At 40.3% G+C, this 20,392-nt stretch overlaps 1 protein-coding gene across 1 annotated transcript in view; it reads right to left on the reverse strand.

Annotated features, from left to right (window-relative positions):
- Positions 1-8,085: 8,085 nt before the first annotated feature.
- ANKRD55 (ankyrin repeat domain 55) overlaps positions 8,086-20,392 on the reverse strand; it is a 39,605-nt gene continuing 27,298 nt past the window's right edge. Inside the window, exons 8-11 of the mRNA XM_044446725.1 lie at positions 19,422-19,589; positions 16,591-17,255; positions 15,170-15,271; positions 8,086-8,369 (exon numbers count right to left, since the gene is read on the reverse strand). Coding sequence (XP_044302660.1) covers positions 8,086-8,369; positions 15,170-15,271; positions 16,591-17,255; positions 19,422-19,589 — 1,219 coding nt within the window. The remainder of the gene's footprint in view (positions 8,370-15,169; positions 15,272-16,590; positions 17,256-19,421; positions 19,590-20,392) is intronic.

A 20,392-nucleotide genomic window follows, 5' to 3' on the forward strand; every position in this document is an offset into this window, starting at 1 on the left:
TGCTAATAAAAAGGAGTGACTATTTTAGGGGCTTTTAGAGACATGAATGTGGGCAACAAAATTATGCTGAATTATGATCTTCAGTGTTAGTGTGTATGTGTACGCATGAGAGAGAAAGAGAGAGAGAAACCTTCACATACTTGCCATTTATTCTTTAATGCATTTTGTCATCACCATTCACAGACATTGGGTTAAATTCAATGTGGTGTCTGCTAATGGCAACAGGACTTTGTCCCTCTTTCTTCCTGCCAGCAGACCTTGGCACCGTCAAAATATTTGCTCTGGAGGGTTTCCCAGTCTTCAGGAACATATTTTGTGGGTGTATGTAGAGAGCTGTGAGGGAGAGGAAGGTCTTATTGATAAAAGCCCTTCAACAAAATTACACCACTGAATCCAACCCATATTTCCCCTACTTTGGCTTCATTATGTAAATTTGAAAGTGCTTCTTACCATATGCTTCCAGATCAGCAGATATCTCATAGTTTACTTCATGGCATGGCATACCCAATCAAATTTGGTTACATAATAATGTCACCACTGGATGGGGCAAAGCTAAAAAAAGGAGAGGGTCAAAATACCTAGTTTAGTATACAATCCTTAGGGCTAGGGTTTACCTAAGCCAGGCAAACACTTTTGGTCTGGGAGTAGCTGCATCATTTACACTTCTTTGTCCTACCTGGCACTAAAAACATGGTTTGCAGATAGCTCAGATTATAATCAAAACAAAACACCATCCACACCCTGACTGCCTTTCTTTTATTCGAAGCTTTGAAATTTTGAACACCTTTTCCTGTATGTGCACACAACTGCAAGAAAATACCTAGAGTCAAGAAAAGGAACTCAGTTCATAGGCCAGGCTTTTAATTTTTTTATTGTCTTTTTCTTAACCCATGTAGTAACTTTGTGTTCTCTTATCTTAATTGCTGCAACATTTGTTATCCTTGCCCCTGTAATATAATATATTTTATGCTGTGTTGACATGCTTGTTAATGTTATACTGTTGATTTTACTTGTATTTTATTGTTATTGCAAAACACCTGAGGTAGAAGCCTATGAGCCCCTGCCCTCAGGGCACATAGGCTTCTGAATCTGGAGGCTCGCATATATCCTATGCTCTGCACACACTGTGGCAGCAGCAACACCCACCAGCATGCCTAGGCCCTGATTTTCATTAAGATGGCTGTTTTTTGGCCTTTGAGATAAAACACTGGGGAGCAGGATGGAAGGATGCTGGGGCACGGGGGGGGGGGGGGGGAGCGGCCAGTGTAGTCCTTTGCACCTCATCTGCTTGGGGGCAGAATAGTGAAGGAGCATGATTAGCTTAACTAAGGCATAGGAGCTTGATTAGCTGAACAAACTTTCCCCATTTGCAAAGGGAATGGGTAAAGGGTCAGGCAGACTCTGAGAGGGGATTGGGTGAAGGAAAAATGGGGGCGAGATTGAATGAAAGAAGGTAAAAAGTATAAGAAGGGCAGTTGGTTTAGTGGGTCTGTAAGTCACCTGGCTAGCAGGGACCTCAACAGTAGGGCTTGGCCTTCAGAGATCATGAGCTGAGTCTCTAATAACGCTATGGCTCCTCAGGCACTGTCAGGAGGCTTGGAGCGTTTATTTTATGTGGCAAAAAATAAAGAAAGAGCTGGATGAGTACAGCTCTGGCTAGAGAAGCTACCTTTTTAAATCTTGATGCCTTTTTTAAAAGTTTGTTAAAACTTTCCTGTTTGCTTACTCTGTTAAATTCTCTAGTACTTAATTATCCCTTGGAGAGTTTTTGTTACTGCCTCAGTTGCTCCTCATCACTTGGTGCAAAAATAAATAATCATTATGAAATGTTCAGTCATGCAAGCTGAGCTGACCATTCATACTCAAAGTGCATCTCCAAATAACAGATGCTGGGGATGAACAGAAGAAAGCTTTGTGGTGTGGACTTCCTGGAGGCAGCCGGCTGAATCATGTTGGAAACAGGGTGATGGAACTGATTCCAGGGAGAACCACCTGCAGCTCTTCATATGCTGTTGGACCACAACTCACAGTATCCCCAGCTATTGGTTAGGCTGACTGGGACTGATGGGAGTTGTAGTAGTCCATAAACAACTGGAAGGTTGTGGAAGCCTAGGGATGTATATTGCATGCAATACAAACACAATGGCAAGAAAGATTTTTTTTTAAAAAAATTACACACTGTTTGCATGGAAACAAACTGCAAAGTTTCAATATGTAAGAGAAGCACATGGGCATAAAAGTGTTTTCTTCTCCTTTTAAAAAAACCCCAGTGAGTAGTTTAGTTTAAAATAAGCAAGATAAAGCAAAAAAAGGAGCTAAAAAGGAAGAGGTTTTGCAAAACTGGATGTCTCCGACATGGGAGCTGGTGGTTTTGCAAACGGAACCAGGAAACTTTTCTAACAAGTTGCAAATTACATTTGGCCAGAAGAACCTTATTCTGTGTGGGTTTTTTGGGAGTATCACATAAACAGTGTATTCAGACTGCATTGAAAGTACACCAGCAAAGACTGGAAATAGGGTCAGAGGATAAGGAAAAGGATAAACAAAAGGGAATGTCTGTATGAATGTTACACAACTTTTTGAGTTTCAGTACAATTTCTTTATTGGTGCAGCTCCAATCACAGGAAGCACTTCAATAGAGTAGCTGCATAATGTACACTTCTTTGATCTACTTGGCACTGCAGGTAGCTCAGATTAGATTTTTTTTTCTTTAAACACCATCTACCCTGAGTGCCTGTTTTGTATTGTAAGCTCTGCAACTTTGAACTATACCTTTTCCTGAATATGCTCACAACTGCAAGAAAATAGCTAAACCCAAGTCTAGCAGCTCAGTTCACAGGACTGGATCCAGATTTAAGCTGGATTAACTGCATTGGCAGAAGTGGACTTCTCTGCCATCTCCTTCAAAGAGTAGCACTTCTAGCCAGTTGAAAATGCTACACAGAGTAGATGCACTTATTATTAATGGCATGCATATCCAATCCATCTTCCAAACAGCTTGGAAGGCATACATAGTTCTCCCTATCATTATCATCAAAACAAGCAAAATTATCTTAGCGGATAAGAAATGGGCCAATCACCCAATGAGCTTCATTGCTGAGTGGGATTTGAATCTGGGTCTTCCCAATCTTAGTTTGAGACTTCGTTCTGTAGCACAGATTGCTGAACCTCAGGGTCTGGGGGCCAAATTTGGGCTTCTGGTAGTCCTTATCCAACCTTCCAGTGTTCCACAGCAGTGCATACCCCTTCCACTAGCCCTACCCATCCCCCAAGTATTTGAAGATTTCCCAGCTTTTATTATGTTTCCCCCTTGCTCTGAAAGGTTGCAATGCCTCTCTTAAGGGTTAGTTACCAGCAGTACGAACTTTAAACTCAAATATGCTTGAAGTTTTCTTAAGTTCACAGCTGGGGAAAACACTGAGCAAGGACGCAGGCCACACCCAGTCTTCCACACTATGGAGATTTATGTTATGTTTCTATTTCCATAGCAGTATTTATTTCTAAATTTGCATATCTGTATATTTAAATCAGCACATGTACTTTTAATGCAGAAAGTTGGACTATAAGGAAGGCTGAGCGCCGAAGAATTGAGGCCTTTGGTGCTGGAGAAGTCTCCTGTGAGTCCCTTGGACTGCAAGGCAATCAAACCAGTCAGTCCTAGGGGAGATCAACCCTGACTGCTCTTTAGAAGGCCAGATACTGAAGATGCAACTCAAATACTTTCGCCACCTAATGAGAAGGAAGGACTCACTGGAGAAGAGCCTAATGCTGGGAACAATTGACAGCAAAAGGAGAAGGGGATGGCAGAGAATGAGGTGGCTAGATGGAGTCACTGAAGCAGCTGGTGTGAGCTTAAGTGGACTCAGGAGGATGGTGGATGACAGGAAGGCTTGGAGGAATGTTGTCCATGGGGTCGCGATGGGTCGGACAGAACTTTGCGACTAACGACAAGAAGGGCATCCATCATGGGTCTGGAAACTGGACTAAGAGAAAAGCTGCAGGAAATTGCAGCTTCACAATCAGTGAAGACAATGCATGTTAAGAGCCCTCCCTGTCCTGCTTATAGTGGTGAAGAAACAGGACTTTGAAGACATACTGCAGGTGCAGAAAGTGTAATTTTAGCCATTGCCTCAGGTTAGGTGAGTGCTTTTCTGGCCATCTTTGAGACCTTGCGGATGTGTTTGAGGGTAGCAGTTTTGTCTGCACTGAGGAAAATAATGCAATTATCACAGAGTCCCTATACCAGCAGCCTTCTGCAACATAGCCCCTTCTACATGTTTTGAACTGCAACTCCCATCTGCCAAAGCAAGCATGACCAGTAGGTATGCTCACCAGGGGTAATGAGCGTTATACTCAAACTCCTCTGGAAGGTACCAAACTGGGGGAAAACAGTGACCCTTGTTTGGGATATGGTCTGGAAAACAATATCAAGAACTGCAAAAGAAATATTTTCCTGTGGCTTCTAAGGAATGCATTCATGGCACTTAATAAGCAATAGTCTTAATAAGAAGCATCTGGTTTGTTTCCATGCAGGGAAAAAGACTGATCAAGCAGCAGTGATGGCTTAAATTTTTTTTTACATATTGTACAGAATACATGAAAATTGCATCATTTCAAAAGTCAAAGAATAAAGGTGTAAACAGGTTGCCTTGCTTGCTTACCAAAACTATTATATTACAAGAAGTAAGTTGCATAACAAAAAGAAAGAATGAATGGGAAGCCACCAAAGACCCAACTATAACTCTGGAATCTTAGGGCAAAAGCAGGTCTGAAAGGGAGAATTACTTGGAAAAATGCAGCAGCAGCTTGGGAAACAGTGAAGCATGCCTTTCATCACTGCTTGTTCATTCAAATCATCCTCTTTAAAAGATGATTTCCCTTTTTTCAAAAAATACCACAACTGTCAAGGCACACCATTTGGTTCTCTGCACTTTGGTAGCATTAGTGGTTCTGTCAATGAAGGTTAATTTTTGGCATTATGTTTTCTTCTGAGCCTCTTTTCTCCCTCAAAGTGAGATACTAAAATCAACTTTAAAAGAGGGTGTATATTGTTATGAGCCAGGATACTGACAAAACACAGGATAACTGTATCATGGAAATGCAGACAATTGTGAGCAGTTGTGCACAGCTCATTGTAGCATAGGAATTTAAGAAAAGCCATGCTGGATCAGACCGGTGGTCCACCCAGTCCAGCAATCTATTCACATGCTGGCAACCCAACTGCCCACAAGAACCCTCAAGCAAGATAAGAGTTCCACCTGTCCAAGCTCCTCTGCAACTGGTGTATTCAGTAATGCCACCTCTGATAACAGGAGTGGCAAATAGTCAGCAGGGATAGTAGCCATTCACAGCCTTCTCCTTCATGAATTTGTTCCATCCCCCTTTAAAGCAATCTAAAATGGTGGCAACCACTGCTTCCCATAGCAGTGAATTTCCTAGTTTAACTGTGTGCTCTGTGAAGAAATACTTATCTTTCTTGAATCTAGCATGAGTGAGCTTCTTGGAGCAACTCCAGGTTTGAGAATTATGGGAGAGAGAGAAAAATGCCCCCTTTTCCACACCATGCATAACTTTAAACACCTCTATGTTTCCACTTCCTAGCCGTTTTTCTAAGCTAAGCAATCCCAGTTGTTGTAACAGTTCCTCACAGAGAAGTTGCTTCAACCCCTTCAGCATTTTAGTTGCCTTTTTCTAATTCAATAATGTCCGTTTTCAGTTGCAGTGGCCAGAACTATACACAATATTCCAAAGGCAGTAGCACCAAAAATTTGTAGAAGGCAAGTTATGATCTTGAGTGTTATATTTTCAGTTCCTTTTCCAAGTATGCCTAACATGGAGCGTGCCTTTTTTGCAGCAGCGACATACTGGGCAAACATTTTCATCGTGCTATCAACTACAATCCCATTCTTGAGAAGTCATTGCTAGCTCAAATCCCATTAGCCTATACTTGTAGAGGGTTTTTCTGCCACAACATGCATTACTTTACACTCGTTAACATTGAACTGCATTTGCCATTTTTGTGCCCATTCTTCCAACCAGGAGAGATCCCTTTGAAGCTCCTCACAATCCCTTTTGGTTTTAACCAAACCTTCAGCAAACGTGGCTACTTCACTGCTTACTCCTAATTCTGAATCATGTATGAATAAGTTGATCCTTCTAATACAGAATGCTATGGAACCCTTCCCTTTCTACTCTGTTTACTGATCTGCAAGAGGAGCCTCTTCAGTGATCATGACTCTTTGTTGAGGGGTTTTATCAAAGCCTTTTGGAGTCCAAGTACATAACGTCTACTAGATCACCCTTGTCCATGTGCTTATTGACATTCTAAAAGAACTCTAATAGGTTAGTGTGACACGACTTACCTTTGTGGAAGCCATGTTGATTCTTTTTCAGAGGGCTTCTCCCTCTATGTGCTTACTGATTCTATCTTTAATAATGCTTCAACCAATTTACCCAGACAAACTAGTCTGTAATTCCTGCTGGATCCATTTTTTAAATTTGTTATGCTGGACATTCTCCAGTCCTTTGGTACAGAGGCTGATATTAGGGACATATTACAAACCTTTGTAAGAAGATCAGCAATTTCACATGTGAGCTCTTTAACAACTCTAGGAGGCAAACCATCTGGGTCTGGTGATTTATTAACTTTCAGTTTGTCAATAAGATCGAGAATTTCATTTTTTGACACAGCAGCCAGTTTATTTCAGGGTTTTGAGGGCCCTTGGCAAGGTACTCTTAATTGGTCCCCTCCCTGAGTGAGTCTATCTTCTCACCAGCATTGTTACCACCTGACCTTGCTCCTTATCCTCTTTCCCATTAGTGCCACCACTTACTTACTTGGCATGCAAAGAACCAGTGAGCAAGTAAACAGTGGTACCTACAGCTCCTCCTCCACACCCGCACCATAGTCTGGGTTAGAGGAAGTAAGTGGTAAAGAAGAATGTTGCAGGAAGACTCCTGCTTGAAGTCCTGGAGAACCACTACCAATCAGGGTTGACCAAATATAAGGCAGGATAATGCAGCTTCCTAGATACAGTCCCAATCATTAGCTCTGATAGCAGCACTACTACAGTGGTTGAAAAAAAGTACTGTCAGGACTCATTGAATGGACTGAGTGGAAAATCTCTAAACAGGTTTGCAGAAGTTGGTATGCCTATGTGCAAATCCTGTATTTTACATATTTCTTTGTAGTTAAATATACTCTAGTTTGTGGTCAACCCAAAAGGCTTTCTTTGTTTATACTATTTTCAACATATGGAAATAATTTCCCCAACACAAGGGAATGCATACATCCTAACAAACCATATCAAAAATATTTCAGTTGGTTTTGGCTTGTCCCTGAGAAATGGCTACATTAATTTCCAGCCTATTATATCTTTGCTTTATTTGTTATTTTAAGATACAGAAAAACCTTGCCAATGCTTAGGAGACAACCCAGAGAATAAGAAGGGTGCCTAACACCTACTGAAGTCAATAATATCTTAAGAGGGAAGTTAAGTCATACTGAGTTGATTTGAATATGACAGCTGCCATGAGGATAGTGCTGGGGAGGGACTCTGTGTGGGGCCCATCATATTTAAATGGCTTTAGACTGTGCGCTGCCTAATTAGCCTGTAACAAATTGCACACAAAAATATCTGCTGCTTGGGTCAGATAATTAATAGCATATAAATGCTAGACATGTATGAGCAGAGAGCCTATTAAATATGCCTGGTGTGCTAGGTAAATCCTTTTGATTGGCCTTCAGATGGCGCCCTGAAAGAGATGCAAGTGTACCACATTATTAGGCCCATTAGCTTGGGTCCAGCACCTTCACTACAGCAAATTGGCATTCTCACTCAGCTTCCACAACTAGATAGCAAAGTTAATGTTGCCCTTTGACATCTTTTTCTTCTGCTTCCACTGTACATTTGTTAGCACTTTCCCAATCTATTAAGTTAAATTAATGCACCAAATAGATTGCTGTGATAAATGCTGTTTGCCTTTTAAAACTGTCTGTTTGCCAACTCTCTAACAATGGATTGAAAAGCAAATGTTGAGTGGTTTTCTTATCCAACAGCTCTTGGACCACCTGGGCCTCATGACCTAATTGTCAGTGTTTGATTTGCAGTGAGACTGGTTAAGTACTTCTCCTGGGAAGCTGCATCCTTTCTGGCTTGGAATAGCAGGCAGGACTCTGTTTGTCCGGAGAGGCTCTGCTGATGGCATGGGTAAGAAAGAGTACAGCAAGTGACTCTGAGAAAGGCCCACTTTGGAGGCTTTGGTTGTAAGAGCTGGTGGAAGAACAGAGGTGCCAGTCCTTAAGGAGTTTAAAGATGGCGGCTTTGATTCCTTGACACCCTGAGAAGCTTCGCTGGGTGGTAGCTGGCCTGGAAGAGAGAAGTCAGAAACAAACCAAGAGATCAGTGCTTAATTTTCAGGGTACTGCAGTCCACTGAAAACAAAAGGGATGGTGCACTGTACTGTCTTACCCTTTCAGTTGCACCATCGTAGTTCAAGAATTGTCCCATCTGCAGTCATGTTGTACCATATACACTCCAGCTGTACCCATTTTCCTAACCGCTACCCTTATTTTGTCTCCAGTTTTTACCTTTTGGGGAGATGCTGGGTATATCTTAATAAAAATAAAAACAAAGGAATCTGTGCACTGGAGTGTCTGTCCTTAAGATTTTAGCTCTCTTTTTTGTATTGTTTCACTGCAGTTAGTGAACTCATTTTGAAGGGTTAAATATTCTTGGATACAGCCTATTTGGGTTTTTTGATTTTTAAGAGTGCAACTCTATGCAGGCTCTAGCAGTAAAAAAGATCTTACAACTTCCAGTTTGCTGCTGCTTTGTCTGCCCAATGTGGCTTTTTCTTAAAAAAAAAAAAAAAAAAACCAGCTGATACATCAATCATGGATTCTCCTTCCCCTGTCCCTTTTGATTGCTCTGTTACTGTTTTCACTGCAAAACAGAGAAACACAAGCATTCTTTGGCTCCATCTTTTTATGTACACATTTAACCCTCTCAGAAAGAATTTCTCTGTGTGTGTTTTAATCAATATTGCAGAGATCTCATTGACTTTGATGTAGCTAAGATCCTAATTCAGGTTCTGAATATTTCTCGTCTTGAGTGTCTTTCTTCTTCTTGGGCATCCACCTTCTCATCTTATTTCAGTCCTTAATTCTGCTGTTTTTTGTTTTTTCTATTTTGTCATTACAGCCATTTATTGACTGTATTTTCCTCTTGAATGACTAGCTTTGCCTGCCTGTAATCACTAGCAAGTGCTTCTTGCATCTTTTCATATCCTCCAAACACATGCACAACAACTGATAAATACTTTATTTGCTGAGTATGCCATTCCTCCTATGAATACTGCCTACAGTTGCATAAGCAAGTTCCCTTTACTGGGGAGTATAAGGCATTTGAGTCTGGTTTATTTTCAACTACTTTGCAATAAATGCAGTTGAAACTAAAGCAGTTTACTTCCAGTTAAAATTAGGCCCAACCTAGGTATAACACTTACTGTCATGCACATTAGCAGCAATTGGCTAGGGGAAAATACTGAAGGGAAATCTATTTTTTAAAAAGATAAATTACAGAGACTTTTCTGTAGCACTGGAATTCTTGAGTTAGCTGAGAATTTGTCCTGGAAATAAGTTATGTGTTTGTTTTCTCATATGCCCAACCATACGACATGCATCTGTGATTGTTATCTAATCTTGTTTCTCTTGAAAACTGCTTATGAATCTTCAGCTGAAATCATGGAGCAGATTAAAGACATCTTCTATGGATGTTGCTTATTTCTGTTCAATCCAAAATCCTTCTCCATTTGGAAGAGGAAAACAATGACATGGGAACAGCTACGTTTACATGCACAGCTTCTTTACGCATTCATGCAGGAGCTGCCCATCAATAAAATGGGTAGAGTCAGACTGACCAAATAGGTAGTTTTTCTGAGCAGACAAGCTTCCACTTTCAAATACACGTGCATGTAGCAAAAAAGCAAGAATTTCATACAGGACAGCTGTACACTATTTTGCCTAAACCCATGTAAGAACAATGTCACATGCTATATGCTCCCCAAACTCTGCTAGAAAAAAGCACTTTCAGGAGCTTGTTAGAGCAGGGTTGGGAACATATGGCCTCTAGATGTCCATTTCTGATCAGCCTTGGTGAGCCTGGCCAACAATCTAGGATGTTGGGAGTTACAGTCTAGCATCATCTAGAAGGTCAGAAGTTCCCCACTGCTGTGCTTAGGGCAACAGCCCTGAACATCTAACTATGTCTTCATGTTCTTGGAAAATGTGAAAGAATATGAACCACTCCCTTTCATGGGAGCCTGGAGGTTTGACAGCTAGCTGTCAAAACTTAGTTCCTTTTAAAGGGTTTTGTTTTGACAGAACTCCCCAGGGTTTTTCAAAAGGACACATGCAATCATGAATGGATATGTTCCTCTGGGGGTAAAACAAGCAAGCAAACATGGGGAGCCTACTCCTGAAACCCCTCTGAAAAGGAATCAAAGTTTCCACAGGTAGCTGTTACTACTCTATACTTCTGTAAAGGAGGTGGCTCACGGTTTTCCACTTTCCCAAACACATAGCCTCTAAGGCATGGGTCCTCAAACTAAGGCCCACGAGCCGGATATGGCCTGCCATGCTCATTTATCTGGCCCACCTCAGAGCTTTTGGACTTGCTCGGAGAAAACGATCTCCAAGTGAGTCCAAAAGCTCTAAGCTGGCACAGGCATTCTTTCAAACTGAGCAGAAAGCCAGCGCACACGCCAAATGTAACAGCTCAACTGTGCATGTGCCGGCTCTTCCCCCCACATTGCATGCATATAAGAGTGGGAATATAGAGCAGGAAACAGAAGAGAGGAGGGCAGAAGAGCGAGAGAATGACGAAGACACTAAAAAAGGACTGGAGGTAATCAAAATACAACTTTTAAAATACATTTTAAAGTATGTGAGCCATGTCCCTGGGCTGTGGGCCAAGCTGCGGCCGCCTTGCCGAGCCCGGGGGCTGCTGCTCGATGATGGCCACAGCTTGCCCAGAGAAGGCTGCGGCAAAGGCACGGGATCCGTGGCTTTCTATGACCAAGCCCCCACTGCCATCGAGCGGCCACCATGCTTCTTCCCCCTGTGGCAGGGAGAGGCGGGAGGTGCCCCGCTCAGCCAGTCCCTTGCCTCCCCTCAGCTCTGAAAGAAGCCCTTACTTCGGAGCCGCCCTGTGCTCGCCTCTCTGGCCTCCCGCTCCCTTGGAACTGGGGTGGTGGTGAGGACTGGTTGCAGTCCAACTCATCTGGACAGTACCAGTTTTGGCAAGGTTGTACTTAAAATATGGTAGTCATTAGCTCTGCATCCAAATATAGCCATTGTGTATTGTGGGAATTGTTCTGGGCTAACTTGCATCAAATACTAAGACTGGCATTAACAATATTTATCCTTAGTATTTTTCCTTCATTCTTTGTAAATGCCAGTTGAAGTCATCAGCTGCATTATGCAAAATACTATATTTAGTGCCTTGTGTTGTAGCTATGTCACTTGTATATGGACAAGCTCTTCCCCACCTCATCTTGGGCTTCTGCTGCAGCCCGAGTGAACAGAGCAAACATTTTTTAATGTTTTAATGATTTTCAATTTTAATTAATTTTTAATTATTTTTAATTGTAATTAATTTTTAATGTGCAGTGTGCATAAGAATTCGTTCATATTTTTTTCAAACTATAGTCTGGCCCCCCAACAGTCTGAGGTACAATGAACTGGCCTCCTGTTTAAAAAGTTTGAGGACCCCCTGCTCTAAGGGAGCCCGCCCCCCAGAAAATCCTCCAAAACCACTTCTGAAGGATCTTGCCTCAAAGTGATCTACTGGCTATTCCCTTTCCACAAGTAAAGCTGACTCATGGCTTTTCATTTCTCAGCGATGAAGAGAAATGAAAATGCAAAGTAAAGCTCCTGGCAGCATCTCTGGGTCACTGCCCATGAAATGTCCCTGTTCCAGTTTGACAGCAGGTAGCCTCCAGTATACTGTCCACACAACGCATGCCATTTTGGGCCAAGAGGAGTGTGCGAATGCATGCTTGAAAAATAAATTTTAAAAACTTTTTAAAAATTGTGCACATTTGGAGAGACAAAAAGAGGGTGATAAACAAGTGTCAGCCCCTCAGTGCTTTGAAGTCACTTTCACTAGCCATCAAACTAGAAAGTGAGAAAAACAATAGAAGACGCAGCCGCCACCGCTGCCGTCATGTGTAAGTGCGGGGGGGAGAGGCCGTGGTGAACACCAAGGGGCTCACATATATGGTGTGGAGGGGAACTAAGTTGATGCTGGCCCCCATTATGGCTTTTGGGCATTGGTGGGACAACTGGCAGTGACCCAGGCTTGCTTGGCAAGAGGTGTTTGTTTCTCTTGTTGACCATTGCTTTACCCACTTCTCTGGACCTATGATGGGGTTTGTCGCCCATATTTGGATAACAACAATCCACAGTGGGAGCAACAGGTGTTAGTACAAACTGTGGGTTTCAGGATGGCTTCTTGACCTCAAATGAGTGACCTCAGGGAATGGTCTAGGTTTGCATAACATGACAGCCCCTTATAGTCATGTGTTATAAACCAGAGGATTAAGAGATTGCCTGAAAAAAGGTGGTATAAAGAAGACATTATTCTTGGGATCCTAGAAAGTGGCTGATAGGCAGCAAAATGGAAGAAGTGAACGTAGCAGAAATTAAATTACAGTGCAATCATGTACATGTCTACTCAGAAGTAAGGTCCACGGAGTTCAATGTGGCTTTCTATGAGGTATGGGCCACAGGATTGCCACATAAGAATACAAATATTAGACAGGTTAATACAATTACTTGGCATAGGATAGTATCTAGTGGTTAAACTGAAGTTTGTTCCAATAAATTTGATGACATGTAGCTGAAAAGTAAATCTAAATTCTTTTGGGTTTCCCCTTGAATGCAATAATTTTGCTAAAAACAATGGTGAGATAGGATCCAAGTACTGTGACTATTGTTTTAGAAATTAGCATTGTATTTGTGCGTGGGATTGCTTCCCATTATACATGAATGTCCATCAGGGCATTTTTAACATACACAGGTTTCCATATGAAGCAGGAAAGATTATAAGGTTTTAGAGATATAATGGATGTATCTGTAATTCTGCTATGTATTTATACATTCATTTTCCTTTGTCATTTCCCTTTCTGTGTTTAATCACTGATATACACAAGGATGTGTCCAGCTATAGTGTTCAACATCTGAGGCCTTTCTCTGAGTGCCACCTCTGAGGGAGGCTTGGAAGAAGACGCCAAGGAAAAGGTCCTTCTCAAGTGGTGGTCCTGATTATAGAACAACTCCTTATGAGGTCCACCTGGCACCAGCTCGGCTATCCCTTCAGCACCAGGTTAAGTTGGTCCAAAATGCAGAGGCAATTAACAGCATGCCATGATTTTTGGAAGGAGGGGCTTATGTCAGCTGTTTTTCCTTGTAGCAGGCTTGCTGTATTGAAATTATCCTAGCTATTTAAATTGTTTTGCATTCTGTGTTGTATTTTGTATTGCAATTACATGCTGTTGTATTTTGCACTGCATTTTATTGTATTTTACATCTATTAATGTATTACTATACAATGTGTTATTAACTATATAGTTAAATATTATAGTAATGTTTAATAATTATTGAAGAACAAGAGATCAGCAAGGTATATATTAAAACAACCAATACAATATAGTAGCTAAATAAAATTTTTGAATATTAACAGTGTGATCTGTTTAACAGCACATCTACTTGGGAATAATTCCCTTCAGTATAATTAGGGTTATGCCCAATGAAATATGCAGAATATTGCAGCCTAGGGCTCAAATCTTATTTACATTTCCATTGGGGTAAATTACACTGAAATTAGTGGGTCTTAGTTTTGTCTAAAGTCTTGGCTTGCATTGCAAGTTTAGATTTAGTTGTGCTTTGGTTTTCTGACAGTGCTACTTAGTTTTTATAAACATCGAATAAGCCACTTCTTTTCTGCAGTACTATTTTTAAGTGCATCTGTTTTGCTCCTTCACTCTGCTTTTGGTTTTCTTCATTTTTTCCAGTTATGAAGTTTGAAGATTTCTCTTAATGTATGCAGCTTTCTAAAATTTACTTCATTTGCAATTTTTACTTGCTAATGTTTTGTGGAGTTCTATTTTAATATTAGAGAAATTTTAAAGTCATTTACTTAGGAGTTTACTTGAGGGTTACTTCCAACCAAGCATGGGTTGGTTTGTGCTGTCAATTTTATTTCTTTTATATTCTTCTAATCTTGGCAAGCCCCTTTCCCCCATAGTGTTTGGTAACTGAAAGCTTGTTCGGTTTTGCCTTCTCAAGTTCTCTAATCAATTAATTAAAATAACTGAACTTTTTTTTCTTTGAGACTTTTTATTGCTTATGGTGAAGCTGCTTAAAATGTACCATTCTCACCATGTACCATTTCAACAGCAAATACTGCCTAGTCTCTCTCTGAACGAGCACAGTTAATGGCTTTGGCTTCACTAGCTAGAGACAGCTTTCTCTTTGACCGGAGAATTATTAGAATAGATCAGGAAACTTGTGTTTCCAGTCCAGAAAAGCCATGAAAACATGACATACTGAGCAGAGTGCATCTACTAGGTAGATTTTGATATGCTGCATCTGCAGTTACCAGTAAAGCAATGCATTGTCTGTTTGGTAAAGCTGTGAACTTGTGGTCAGCTACTAGGGAAACCACTTTGCCTGCAAGACTTTAAGTCACACAAAAATACCAACAATTATTTATGTATTTTCCTCATCAAATGGTTATACCCTGCCTTTCCATCTAATGTAGTCTACATTCTACACCAGCTTTACCCAATCAGGTACCCTCCAGTTGTTTGGGGATGCAGCTTCCATTAACTCCTGCTAGCATTGGCTTTGGTTTGCAAATAGTGAACTTCCTTTTGCAAGTTGCATATTAGCCCCTCTTAAGAGAATGTAATATGAGGCTTGAATGGAATTATGGTTAATCGTAATAGCAACATGCAAGGCCTCATACAGTAGTAGGCCTTTCCTTTTATACATACAGGAAAAAAAATGCAGCCCTATGATGCACAAAGCATGATATGGGATTTAGGAAGTATATTAAAGGAATAATACTTTTTTAAACAGATCCCACACTGATAAGATTCTTACCTTTCTCAACACAGTGATTCAGTATGGGAGCCAAGTTGTTCCTCATGGGTGTTGGATCTTTTACTTTGTGTTGTTCTAGAGCAGCCTGTTGAAATGTTTTCCCTAAAATAGCAAAAACATATGTAGATTTATAAATTGTGCTTGTTTTGAAAGGGTATGAAGCCTGAGATATGGATGGGAGTTAACCCTTTCCTCCCCCACTGTAATCCCCCTTGAAAATTCTACCCTTCACAGTGTCTAAGCTAAGGAAAAAACCCTGTCTTTCATTGGTACCAATGAACACTTAAAGCTTTGGTAAGTAAGTCCAGGGCCCTGAGAAACAGATTTAGATTTGAGGCTGGGGTCCCATGGGCTCAGGTCTGCAGGTATCCCAGTATTGCAGAACTCATTGGTGTAGCTTGTTTGCTACTTTTTAATTACAACTTTGACCAAGTAGCAATTGAAACATTACAGATAACACAGGTTTGAGACACAACATTCATGGTTTGAGACACAAATGGTTTCCTCCCGTGATATGGTAGATCAACTCTACAGTTGCTAACCCCAACAAAGATAGCCATTTGAACAAATGACAATTCTAATCCAGAATTTCTAAAAGTATAAGCCAAATGCCATTCCAGATGTACTTTCCCTGTATTACCCAAACACCAGATTTAGACAGGCTTAACTACAGCTCCCACCTCATCAGAGACTATAGGTAATAGGATTATGGGAATTGTCTAACATATCTGAAGGGTACCAGCTTGGAAAGGCTATAACACATATGCATACTAACTCAAAAAATGTTTATTATTTTTAATGACCAATATATGGATATTCTTACTGGCCATTATTATTTAAAAGGATAAAAATTAAATAAGTAATGGAAACCATCTTGAGGATTAGTGATTGAAAAGGAGGAAAGGGAAAAGACCACATCTCAGGGACAGAGTGTTGCATAAGCTGCATTGTGCATAAGCTGCATTGTGTACTTCCTGCTGTTTTCAGTTAAACACAACTGATAGTTGCTTTCGCTATTGGGCAATATAGAAATAAATACATGCACACATAAAGTGAAAGACCTTTCATGGAAACCCTACAGAACCACTCCAAGTTAAGTGGACAAAATGGTTGACCTGGTACAAGGCAGCTTCCTCAATCATAGGACATAAATATTTCTTTTAAAGTATAAACATTAAAACTGCTCCCTTGCATATCTATCTTTTTCCAGCAGCAGTAACAATTCAGTCACAATAGAGATAATTAAAAACCTCAGTTAAAAATCCTCCCAGCTTAGTCTGCTACTATGCAGTTTAGTGCCAGACAGATACCTAGACAGGGGGATAAGTTCCATTGACAGGACATCATGGCATGCAAGTCTTTTATAGCAAGTATAAGTCTTCTTTAGACACGCCCAAGAAATAAAGGAGGGAAAAAATTACCTGACGGATAATTAGGCAGTTGTGGAAGATGGGGGGGACACAATAGTACGTGACGGGATCTGTCTGAGAACAATCCATCTATCCGTTTATTATCAGAAGGCATTGTTGTCCAGACTTTACAGGTGAGTATTTGGTTAGTGTTAACTTTCCAAGGATTGCCCAGAGTTTGACAGTTACTCCTTTGATCTGACAAGTCATGTTCACTTCTGCTTTTTTGAGACCAGTGTGCAAAATGTTGAGTGTCAGTCCCCAAACTCAGGCTAGAGCTTGCTGTGTGAGAAGCTGTTAAAAATGAATGACCAACGGTAATTGGTGGGAGACTTTGTGTTCTTATTGGCGGAAGGCCATTGCAGTCCGGCATATTATTTTCAGAAATAAGATACTTCTGGGTATCTGTACTTCTTCTTTTAAAGTCAATAGCTGTGACATTTCCCTCAGAAGAGCCTTTGCAGCTGGTATCCATAATGCAGTCAAATGTGGTGATGATCTCATCTACTTCTGAAGTCTCTTCCCTCCGAGATTTTTCTCTATTCTTGTCCTTTGGGTTTCCCTTCTTATCCTCTTCCCTTTTCTTTTTGCAGAAGATTTGGTTAAGCACACTAAATCTACCTTCCTTCTTTAGGAATTTGTTGCTCTGGGAGGAAACTTGTTGTATCAGTGCAGGTCTTTAAAAAAAAAACCAAGTTAAGGAAAAATGCAATCTTCTGTTTTTCAAGAAAACTGTTCTTGATAAAGTATCTTACCCAGGTAATGGCAAAATCCCACAAACTTGAAATTAAACAGAATGAATGAAACAGAACCAGAAAGGTTCAGATATTTTGCATAGCAGATTTAGAACTATAATAGGATTTCAGCTGACAAGTAATATAGCACTCAGTAACAGCTGGAGGAAGTTCCAGTTTTATCTTTGTTTTCTGAATCTGTCAATATAATTAATTGTGTGCCCTTGGAGCAAAGGCTTGAGATCATCCTCTAAGTAATCAACTTCTAGTAAACTTACAGGAAGTGTAGCTTGTTGCAGTTTTATCAGAAAAATGGCTTAAGTATTTCCACTCTACAACACAGGAAATAATGCTAATTCTAATAATCAACTGAAGTGAGGGGCAAGATAGAAAAATGTAACACTCAGAAGACTGGGAAAAGTTATGATAAATTAGTAGTAGTAAGTGGCTACAAGCTAGAAGAAATGGAAATCACATCACTATTGAGCCAGTTCTAATGAGCAGAGCCTAAAGATATGTACAATTTTCTTTCTGGCCTGCCTTTTTGAGCAGGTTTTGCAGACTGCTGAAGTACTAAAACCTGTTTGACCAAATACCATGGTTGGATGGGGAAAAAAAAGCAATTGCCCTATTAAAGACTGATCTGAAAACTCCAAGGATCAAACTAAATGTGCCATTGGGAGCTTTCCTCCCAGTCGCATACAGCAGGTATGGAATTTCAACTGGGGCTGAGGTAGGAGCAGACTTAAAATTCTGCTCCCCATATCACAATTTTAATCCAACTCTGCCACCTCCAGCTTCTTCTCCTTTTTTATTAAGCTTCCCAAGGTGAAAACTATAACAAGCACCATTCCCTGGCTCTAAAACTCCAATAATAAAAATGTGAAAATAGTTTTCAAAATGATACTATTATAATGAGGATTATTTTTCTTTTTGGATCATCAGAAATATTCCTGCAGTTCTAGCAACTTAAAGCTTGTGATGTTCACATAATCACATTAAAGTTTTCTGTTACTGCTGACCCACCAGCTAGGGTTAGGGAGTGGAAAATAGATTTCACCAAAGTGCAGTTTGAGAATTGGAGAAATACAACATTCTTGTAATAAAAGTGCTACTTGGATAAATAACATCTGGTTCTCATGCACAAATGAGTAATAACTAGAGCTGATCATAAAGAAGCGGATTTTTTGTTTGTTTTTTTGCAAAGATTTGGCAATTTTGAAAAATGCCCCACAATTTTAATAAATAAACATTTCCATACTTCTTAGCCACTGTCAGGGGCTTCCTTGCACATGTGTTTAACAATCAAATGTAGAGGAGAGCAAGGTTATATTGCACCCTACCAGTTCCAAAGAAGAGACTTTGTTTTTGTAATTCCTTCTTACTGGAAGACATTACCCATTTTATTTTAGAATGTCATGTCTATTCTGACATTAGGAAAAATATGCATCCTTCCATTGCTGAGCTGGAAGGACAGATGATCATGAAAATATGTTTTTTATTAAGTGACTCAAATATGTAACTTTTAGAACTGTGAAACTTCTTGTTCTAGCCTTGCATTCATGAGCTAAGGCCAAGGGGACAAATGTAATACATTTAACATGACTGGCAGCTAATTACTTATAATAAACTCTGGTCTGGTCTGGTCTGGTCTGAAATCTGAGCATGCTATCAGCTTCACCCCTATTGTCTGAGTGTTGGGTAGGCATGTTTGTAGAGGGGTGTCTGGTCATCTGGATGTCTGCATAATATACAACTCATGATATGGAACTGGCACTACAGCTGTCAGAAGAAACAATGCCATCAGACCAGATTTTTAGAATTTTGAATAATCATATAACCTATGATGGGGGTGTGGGTAGGGGAAATCTATTTTCAACCAGAAATGACTGGTTTCGACTCACAAATAGAAAATGGGAACACATTCAGTGTAGCGTTATTTGATTATTGCATGGAAAAAACCCCCAACTGTCTGGAAAGGCTCTCAGAGAAAAGCAGCACATGGAACAACCTCTTGATAGTTTTGCTCTAAGGTTAAAACTGTTCCTACTTGGTGTCATGATTTTTGATGGGCTGGCTTGAAGAGTATGTCAAAAGGGAAGACATTACCTTTTCTCTTGTGAGAGTAGCTGGACACATGCAGTGTGACCACAGTACATAGCATAGGTCAGTGGGATGTTCTCATGGATGTCCCTTGGGCTGCTATCTACCCCCAGCTCTAGCAAGGCCTTTACACAGTCAGCTTTTCCTGCTGCTGCAGCCCAGTGCAGAGGTGTCCTAGAGAGCAGAAAAGGAATCTAAGTTATAACCTTGTGTTGTTTAAATTTAGGGTAAAAGTAAGGCAATAGACTGAGCTGTTGAAAACCCTGCAGAATCGCATGATATGCCAGAGGCGAATGGCTTGATCACAGCTCATCACTTCCTGTAAAGCATCCTTTTGCTAAATTTCCTGGAGCTGTGAAATTTAATCCATGTTCTTGTCACTTACCTGTTAGAGTCTTCTCAGTTGTTCTCAGACTCCAGTTCAAAGAAATTGTACTTCAATATTCAGCAAAGCCAGAAGCTTGAATTTCAGTAGTAAACCCTTAATTATGTTTGCATATCTCATGCTCTGTGCAATTCTGCTGATAAGACTTTATCTCAATATATTTGTATTCCAGAGCAAGTACTTTCCAGTTTGAACTTAATTTGAGGCTTTAGATTTATTTATTTATTTATTTATTTATTTATTTATTGTTCCTGAATGGCAGTATTACATAAGAGGACCAACTCCCATCCAGGAGAATGAATATGTCAGGACTTGTTGTCTGACTATGGAGAACAGACAGGCAGCAGCAATATATATATTATTATATATCATCTGTATCAACTACTTCTGGACCTACTGCGTTCCCAGATAATTAGGGCCTGTTTTAACTTCAGTTATTCTTTATTTTACAAAACTTAAATGAATTTGTGCCATGAAAGGAATGGCTTCTCCCAAAATACAGAAAGATGGACATGGAAGGGTGTTTTTGTATGGATGTGAGCCTATTGTAGGTTTTTACCTTCAAATCAGGACAAGTCTTAATTTGTAAATG

This window comes from Varanus komodoensis, unplaced genomic scaffold (assembly GCF_004798865.1).
Source record: "Varanus komodoensis strain SLA01 unplaced genomic scaffold, ASM479886v1 scaffold5, whole genome shotgun sequence".
NCBI classification, from domain to species: Eukaryota; Metazoa; Chordata; class Lepidosauria; order Squamata; family Varanidae; genus Varanus; species Varanus komodoensis.